The sequence below is a fragment of the Mirounga leonina genome, unplaced genomic scaffold (assembly GCF_011800145.1).
Source record: "Mirounga leonina isolate KUSES-001 unplaced genomic scaffold, KU_Mleo_1.0 Mir_353, whole genome shotgun sequence".
Classification (NCBI taxonomy): domain Eukaryota; kingdom Metazoa; phylum Chordata; class Mammalia; order Carnivora; family Phocidae; genus Mirounga; species Mirounga leonina.
Window position 1 is genome coordinate 3126509 of NW_023270699.1, and position 9196 is coordinate 3135704.

At 51.9% G+C, this 9196-nt stretch overlaps 1 protein-coding gene across 4 annotated transcripts in view; it reads right to left on the reverse strand.

Annotated features, from left to right (window-relative positions):
• PKNOX1 (PBX/knotted 1 homeobox 1) overlaps window positions 1–8518 on the reverse strand; it is a 35200-nt gene extending 26682 nt beyond the window's left edge. The window contains exons 1-4 of one of the 4 annotated variants that reach the window (XM_035030103.1): window positions 5963–8518; window positions 5428–5496; window positions 3793–3900; window positions 750–877 (exon numbers count right to left, since the gene is read on the reverse strand). In XM_035030103.1, the coding sequence (XP_034885994.1) occupies window positions 750–877; window positions 3793–3843 (179 nt within the window). In that variant the 5' untranslated portion in view covers window positions 3844–3900; window positions 5428–5496; window positions 5963–8518. Of the gene's footprint in view, window positions 1–749; window positions 878–3743; window positions 3901–5427; window positions 5940–5962 lie in introns of those variants that run through there. The other 3 variants (XM_035030104.1, XM_035030102.1, XM_035030105.1) reach the window with 3 other exon arrangements.
• Window positions 8519–9196: the final 678 nt, after the last annotated feature.

Consider the following 9196-nt stretch of genomic DNA (forward strand, 5'->3'; position numbering starts at 1 on the left):
GCCTTTTCTTCCTTTCTCTTGCCTTAACCGCACTGGCTAGGACTTCCATTACAGTATTGAACAAGAGGAGTCAGAGCGTACGTCTCTGCTGTGTGCCCACAGTCTTTGGCCATTAAATACGATGAGAACAACAGACTTTTTGATGTTGCCCTTCATCAGGTTAGGAAAGTTTCCCTCCATTACCACTTTGCTGACAGTTTTTAATCATAATTAGCTGTTGATTTTTGTCAAATGCTTTTCTGTGTCACTTAGTATGATCATGTTGTGTGTCTCACTGGTTGATCTTTTGACTAACGAATCAGTTTGAGTTCTTGGGATAAACTCCACTTGGTCAGTGTGTGTTATTCTTTTTATATGTTGCTGGATTTAATATTTTATTAATGATTTTTATGTTTAAGTTCATGAGGCACACTGGTGTATACTTTTTTTTTTGTATTGTCTTTGTCTGGCTTTAGTATCAGAGTGATGTGTTGGGAGGCATTCCCTCTTCCTTTACTGGATTCTCCAGTAAAACTACCTGGGCCTGAAGATTTCTTTTTGCAAGGTTGACTAAAATGTCCATTTATATTCCAAAACTTTTTTTTAAGGTATCAGGAATAATATCTTAATTTGACAAACTTCTCACTCCCATGGTTATCACATCAAACCTTACTACTCTGCCTAGCTAATAGGTCTAGCATTCCATTTAACAAGGTTCTCTATTCCTGTCATTCCTGTTAAAACCCACATGCGTCACATCTCATCGCTACCTATAAATGGCCTGCTTGTCCACATCCATTGGCGTCTGGGACCCCACGGGTGGGGGGCTCACTCCTTCCACATCAGGTTCAGAGCAGTTGGGATCTTGCTCCGTTTTTAACTCTGTTACTACTTGCATCTGTGAAAGGAGGAGAGAATTCTGGTTACTAAACATAAAATAAACTGCTACTAAGTACTCTATTCTCAAACAGAAACAGAAATGCAACAGGAGTGGTAAATTGCTAGACAGCTGGATGACTGGCAGTAATACATAAAAAACACTACCAACAAAATTCCTTTGAATTTAATACGTTTTGAAAACGGCTAAAACAAAGGTCAAATTTCCAAATCATCTTGAAAACTGTGAGGACCGGTATCCGTGAAATGCTTATGATTTTCAAAAACACACTACTACACAGCGCTGAAGGGAAGCGGCACATAAATAATCTTTCCACTGTCTCTGCCTGCTCTAGATGCTCACGCTGAGCAAGAGAAGTGCACACGAGTAGTTAAAACTCTTATCTTGTCACAAAAACAACTCAGACCCTATATTCTAAATTCTCCCCTATCTACTCTTACATTTCAGGAATACATAAGCTATCCAAATTTTGAGAAAAAGTCACTGTATTCAGAAGGCAAAGACCAGCTGTGTTTAAAGAAATAGTATTAAACATAAGAGGAAGCCTTAAAGATATTATAAATTGCTTTCAACTAGCTATTTGGTTTGTAACTTAGGTGAAAAGTATTTAAATCCTTAAGCATAAAGAATTCGGTTTACAGAAAGAAATCCCAAAATGCTGCAGGAACCTTGTAATTATCCGTGAGCAGATCGCCAGCCCCCTCAGCTTCTTCAGGACCACCCCTCACTGCCAGGACTCTGTCCTCAAGGAAGCAGCCCGGTGGGGGCCCTCGGGGAAGGGGCTTATTCCCACGCAGCAGGGGAGAGCCAGCGTCCTGCCACAAACCTGGCACCTAACAGCCAGGGCTGGTCACAGGCCCCAGGGGCTGTGTCGCAGGGGAGACCCTGGCGCCGCACTTGCCTCTCCATGGTCCAGATAGGCAGGGACGCCTCTGTGCCTCTGCCTTTAGATGGTGCAGTGGGCCCGGGAGAGGGTTTCCCTCTCTCTCTCTCGAAAAACAAAACACTAAAGCAACTAACTAAAGCCCAGTCAAACACAACTTTCTGGTAGGAAATCTGACAGTAGTATAAAAAGGCCTTAAAAGATTTATTTCAGGTTTTTTTTTTTTTTTTAAGATTTTATTTATTTATTTGACAGAGAGAGACACAGCGAGAGAGGGAACACAAGCAGGGGGAGTGGGAGAGGGAGAAGCAGACCTCCCATGGAGCAGGGAGCCTGATGCAGGCTCGATCCCAGGATCCTGGGATCCTGACCTGAGCCAAAGGCAGCCGTCTAACGACTGAGCCACCCAGGCACCTATTTCAGGTTTAAAAAAAAAAAAAAATGAGTGTGGAAGAAAGAGAAACCTAAATGTTGGAGACATGGCCAAGGAAATTGGGCATATCTATGCTGTAGGATAGGAAATGTTTAAAATAATGTTCGCCAAGAGTTTTCCACGTCAAGGGAAAAGCGAGGCTCCTTCCCTCCCTGTGCCTGGCGCTGCGCAGGAAACAGCCACCTCAGTCACCTCCAGGCACAGACCTGCTGGAGGAGGAGACTCCTGGCAGGATCTGCCAGCAGGGCATCAGGGGGACCAGTGGAGGAAGGACGGGAGGCAGGTGGCAAGTGGGGAGGGACCAAGGCAGGCTGGGAAGTCTTCATAGGAAGCGATGGAAGCAAAGACCTGCAGGACCAGAGGGCCCTGGCCAAGCTGCTCCTTGAGGCAAGAGCCAAGGGAAGAGCCAGGGCCAGGGCCGCAGGGCAGGGATGCCCAGAAGTGGGGTGCAGAGGTGAGGACAAGGGCAATGCAGGGTCCTCAAGGCAGGGCTCAGCAGGTGGAGAGAGGGACAACACTAGCTTTGCATTTTAGAAACAAAATCACTTGGAAATATCCAAGGACTTCCAGGTGCAGAGAGCACCCCCATGCCTCAATTCCCCTAAGAAGCTAAGACACTTAAACAAAAAGCCAACAACAACAACAAGCCAACAAAAACAAAGTCTGTGCAACAGGAACCAAAGCAGGAATGCACAGAACTGGCCACCAAGGAAAGACACAACAGAAGAGGGAGGGAGCCTCAGGTCCCAGGCGCCACCTGCAACTTCACTGATGCAGGGCTGTGACCTCATTCGGGCCAGTCCCCCTGGCCTTGTTGTGACCCAGCTCACTTCGAGTAGGGAAAAAAGGGGCCTCTTGGCCTTCTTCTACCACCTCTTGACTACAGGAAGCAGGAAGCAAAGACTGGAAGGTCTTCGACGAAATAAGCTCCAGGGCTCCACAGTCAGAGGGGGACTGGACCCCATTCTGAACACAAAGAGCATCCCAAGACCTCAGGTGTCCCAAGAGAGGCTGCCCAGGCCTCGGCTGAGCTTCTCCCATCCCTGCCTCCCCAGTTCCTTCAGGGCACAGAACACCAAACACCCAGACCTTCAACCGCAGCTGCAAGGAACACCAAGTCCACGGACAGTGGGAGGGCAGGCAAGAGGCTGTCCGGGCACGGCCACACAACAGGAGCGGACAGCACAGCAACGATGCTGCCCAGACAAATGGGACAGGCCCCCCGCCGCTCACGCCTGGGGAGGGGAAACACCGTGGTTCCCACTCAGGTCAGCAACCGGTCATCCAGCTTTCCTCAACACCCAGCTTTTCTTTAAAAGCAACAACACTCATTAGCAAGGACATCAAAAAGGGAAATTCCCAATGAACTATGACTTAGGGGAGTCACAATTACTGGCAACTTGGTATCAGTGGAAGAAATGATTTGAATAACTCTAGAGCGAGCCTTTCTAGCACCAGCACATGATCAATGCATCACATCCTTAAAATTGAGCCTGCAACCTCACGAAACTGAATTATAAATATACAAAGCATCGGTCGTGTTTCAGTACCCGATCCATGGACTGTATTTAGAATGTGGAATAAAGCTCAGGCGCTCACTTGTTGCCCATCTTGATAGCTGTCTATGCTTAATGTCTGTGTAGCCATCATGGTTAATGAGTTTTATAATAAAACATCACATCATCTTGAGTCAAAAGCAAATGGTGTCTGAGGAAACAAAAGCAGAAAAGCGTCAGTTAATAATTGCAGAGCATTTTTGGTCCCTTTATTCCCCAGCATCCATATACTTTTTTAAAATGCGTATTTTCACACGGAGAGGAAAGAAGCACTCTACCTCGTTATAAGCCAACCCCCTCAGCCTGATCCTGCTCACTTGGTGGCCCCGAGTTTCCATGTGCTCCAGGCCTGGACTTGTTCTCACAGTTTTTACCCACCCGGATGCATTCCCTCTAGTAACTGTCTACACGTGCAGGACACCGTCCTGGGCCCGGGGCTGCGACAGGGAGTCGGCGAGGGCCAGGGGACCAGGCCACACAGAAGGGGCACATCAGGCAGCCCCTGCACAGACTGAGGGCGGGCTGTGGGGACAGAGTGGGAGCCAGAGCCCCCCCGAGCTGTGCGATGGGGCAGCCCTTCTGGGAAGAGACCTGGTGACTGTGAGGTCGGGGAGACTGGATGGAAGACAGGAATGACAAAGGGCACTCTCCTGACATCTGTATGTAGGAGCAGATGGAAATAATGGTTCATTTACTTGATGACAAGGCAAAGCTTCAAAGTAAGACTAATTCGAGGGGGGGCTACGCCGAGCCCCCCCCATGAACACCTGCAATGTGGCACAGGAACCGGTCGAGGGCAGTTATGCCACTTGTTCAGCACTGGCTGGACCACGGAAGGTCACCAGGGGAAGTAATGCTTTGGGAGACCGTGTTCAGTGGGAGAAATCCAGTCCAAGACTAGCGAGTCGGGGAAGGAGCGAGAAGCCTGTCCCGATGCCCAGCCCACTACCAGCAGCAGTGGCTGCGAAAGCCAGCCCAGTTCCTACGCGCTTCAGCATCTTAACCCACTCAGTGCTCGCACCCTCCCTGAAGGCAGGTTCTCCCGGGGGGGCCGCTCTACCCTGAGGAGCCTAAGTAACAGGGCCAAGACCGCAGAGCTGGCCAGGCTGCCAGGGAGTCCAGGGCCTCCCACCTGCCCAGGGAGCCAGCATGAGGTGGGGGCTCACATGACCTCGTGAAAAGCCAAGGGGCAAATGAGGTTACCCTCCTTCCTTCAGCAAATGCTCATGCCTCAAGTACCATCCTGTGCCCTGGGGGAGCATGGGCTCCGGCGGAGACAGGCACCAACCCGTGACCACTCACACAGGGTGTTGGGGAGGTCACTTTGCACACGGGTGTCAGGAGGCGATGAGGACAACCAGGCAGGGACAGAGAAGACTGGGGGAGGGTCAGTAAAAGTGCCTGCGGGAGACACTCGGAGGCAGGAGGACCAGAAGGAGCCACAGTGTGGTGTGTGAGACAGACAGCTGGTGTGGCTGGGCAGACTGGTGAAGGAGAAGGGGAAGGTAAGGGAGCAGGACGCACAGGACCGGGTCCCACAGACTCTCACGGGCCACAGGCCCCCCTGACTTGGGGGCACAGGGAACCATGGGAGGGTCTGAGCAGAAGGGGGCCGTGACAGGGGCCCAAGGACAGGTGTGCAGCCGTGGACAGGCAGGGGGCCATGCGGGGTTCCCACCTGAGCAACCAGCAGAGCAGAGCCGCATGTCCCGAAATGGAGCAGACGGAGAGGAGCAGGTTCTGTTGCCTGGGAGGAGAAAGCAAGAGTCGGGACATTTTAGGTTTGAGATGCTTCTCACACAAATTCTGAACAAACGAGACTGTGACAGAAATGCAAACTCGGTGACCATCAGGGTGTGCCTGGTGCAAGGAGAGGGTTGAACGGTGTCCTCCGGGAGATCGCCAAATCCCAGCCCCTCGTCCTTGCAAATGGGACCTTCTCTAGAAAAAGGGTCTTTACGCAGGTAATTATGTGAAGGGTCTTAAGATGAGATTATCCTGGATTTAGGGGAGGCCCTAAATCCAATGACTGGTGTCCCTTAAGAGTGGGGAGAGGAGGATCTGAGACATACAGAGGGGAACGCCATGTGAAGACAGAAGCCAAGCCTGGGCTGATGTTGCCACAAGCCAAGAACTCCTGGATCCACCAGGAGCTGAAAGAGATTCCAGGCTGATTTCAGGTTCTGGCCACCAGAGTCGCAAGTTTCGTCTACCTGGTTTGTGGGACTTTGTTCTGGCAGCTCCAGGACACTGAGTCAGTATGTAGAGCCTCCAGCTTGGGTGAGGCCACCCCGGAGAGAGGGGGTGGACCACACGAGAGTCAGGAGGTCGGGACATCTTGGACACCCTGCACAGAATGGGGAGCGGCAGTCGGCAGGACAAGAATAGAACCAAGTGGTGCCGCTGACGCCAGCGGAGGAGGCGGATGGACGAGGGGACGTCAGCCACATCACCGCAGCTGACCACGGCCATGGGGACCTGCAGGGGTGTGTCCGTGTGCTGGGGAGAGGAAGGGCCTGACTGGAGTGGGCAGGACGTGGCCAGCCCAAGGCTAGGAAGTGAACTCCTGTGGACTCATTACTCAAGTTGCCCTCTCTGCCCCTGGCACCCCCAACCCTGAGATGGACGCAAACCTGTCACTGAGCACCTCCCAATGGTCTTTGCCTTGACCAAAAGCTGGCCGTCCTCCTAGCATCTTGCCTTCCCCTCCACCCCAGGGCAGTGACTCCAACCAGCACTCCCCGCCCCAACCTTGATCACAGTAGGGGCTCGGGTGAACCTCTGGTCTTGCCCTCCTCCCCTCCACCGTCCACCTTTCAGAAATGCAAATCTGGTGAAAACCCCCCTGCAGGTCAAGTCCGTGGGCGGCAGCACCCCGGCCAGCCCTCCCTGACTCAGAGCTGTGCCAACAGTCAGAGGGCACCACGCTATTCCCTCCCCAGCCCGGCGCTCCCCCAGCCTGCCAGTTCTGCTGGAACACTCTGGCCTTCTCTGGGCCGGGCCAGCTCGCAAATAGGCCTCATCACCCACATGGCTGTCCCCAGTCTGCCCAGCGGCTCGCCCGCACCTGGCGTGTGCATCTCTCCCGGGGCCTCATGTCCGGCCCGTGCTTAGGGCTGCGGTAGCTCATCGTTTCCCTCCACGCTATGCATTCCTTAAGGGCCAAGGACCCTGTCCTGCTGTGGCCCCGACGACCAGCACCATCTCTGATCATGACGTACAGGGTTGACCATCGACCGCATGGTCTGGACACCTGGCTCACCCCAGCTCTGCCTGCCCCGGTGCCCACATCAACGGGCTGCGCTCTCAGCCTCGTCTAATCTCTGTCACTGTCACTTTCGTGGCTGCTGGCACGAAAACTCCCACAGCCGGCCTACGCCTGAGTCAACCCCGGTCTGCAGAGAGCAGGGCAGCCACTGGTTCGCAATGCCAGTGACTGTTGAACCAGAAGAACAGCAGAGGCTTTGTGGGAGGATCCAAGTCCCCAGTCCCCGTGTCACCGGTCAGTGGAAAGCCACCCTCTCTCAGTGAACATCTGCAGAACAGGCAGATGGAAAAGTAACTCCCTGATTTCTCAGCTTTACTTTCTCAGCCACGGAGACCTCGGGCCAGTGCATCTGTGCAGGGGGCTGCTTCCACATGTTTTATCTAACCCCACACAAATGCAGCAGGGGGGTGCGAGTGCCGCCTTCCAGAGCAGGCACGCCAGACCAGGAGACTTGCCCAGAAAGTGATGGGGCCAACGCAGGACCTGGCTCTGGGTGACCAGGGGCTCATTTTCTCAGAGCTGCACAGTGGAAATGGAGGTTTCCCTCCAACAGCCATCTGAAAGTCTGAGACTATTCAAAGTGGAAAAGAAAATACTTTATAAAACTTCCATTTAAAGAATAGCTAAACTAAGGAAAAAAGACATGTCCCTCCCCTGGCTGTGCCAGCCGTGGGAGCCAAGCCCTGAGCTGCCTCTGTTAACTCCACTGACGTACACCTTCCAGGATACGGCCCAAGGCCGGATCTGACTCTACAGCAGACAGTTCTAGATCAAAACCATGCCGGCCCAGAAATACCCGTGTCAGAAGAAGTCTGCATCTACTCATTTATTGGTGTCAGAACTTACACCAGCTTTCATGCAGTTACGCTAATTCCAAATAGCAGCAACTGAAGAGAAATGAGCAGGGCCCTGCGTGAGCTTCATCTGGAGGGTCTCCTCTCCTGGGTAAACCCTGCCACATGTGCAGGTGGCCATGTGGCCCTCACTGCCTTGCCCACAGGGACTTAGGCACAGGAAGTGGGGCCGATCCAGAGGCCCCGAGTCTCCTGCACTAACCCACTATTCTAGAATCGATGTGATGTTCAACCACAAAGCAAAGCCCATAGGAGACGAGGCGGTACCGCATCCACCCGTATCCCTCCCCACGCGCATCAGCAGTGCCCTGTGTTCAACTTTGAAACCATTCTTCCTCACGCGACAGGAAGAGGCTTCACTTCATTTAGGCACGACGTCACAAACACACCTGATGCGTGAGACACTCTTGGCAAGAACACCTACCAAGAGCCTCCTGCAACAATCCAGTGACTCAGATTTTAAAAGTAACTTCCTTGGGTTTTTTGTTTGTTTAGTTAAAGGATAGATAGGCAGATTTTTAAGATTGGGATAGATGGGGACGCCTGGGTGGCTCCGTCAGTGAGGCGTCTGCCTTCGGCTCGGGTCCCGGGGTCCTGGGATCAAGCCCCGCATCGGGCTCCCTGCTCAGCAGGGAGTCTGCTTCTCCCTCCACCAGCCACTCCCCCTGCTTGGTGCTCAATCTCTCTCTGACAAATAAATAAATAAATCTTAAAAAAAAAAAAGATTGGGAAAAGATGTTCCAGTTTGAGAAGACACATAAATATACAGTGAATAAATATAGGGCTGTCAGTGCAGAGAAGGGAGCAACACATAGAGACACTGAAGGGCTCAAATGAGCCCTGCTTTCCTGGAGTGGACATGGAGCTGTTCCTATGAATTCATATGTTGAGCACACACAGACATATGGAAATAGAGGCACACCTCACCTATACACACATACACATGGGAAGCATGTGCACACACCTCCCCATCCCTGTCCACTGAGAGGGTTGAGAAGCAGGGACACCCAGTAGCAAGGAGTCAGTATCCAGATCTTGGTCGATAAATGTCATTCCCCAATACAAAGAATTAGGGCTCCTTAGAGAAATGGCTGATTTGATTCCAGGGCTGGGGCAGGGAAAGTATAAGATGAGCCTGAAACCTGTGCTCAAAACAATTACGGGGGAAATGTCAAAAGGAAAGACAAACCAGCTTGTAGAAGCTCTCACTGGCCAAAAGCGGAACAATGTGAGCAATGACATATGATAGTAGTTGGGAGTAAAACAAGAATCTGTTGAGTCCAATAAAATATCTAGGAATAAACCTAACCAAAGAGATGAAACAC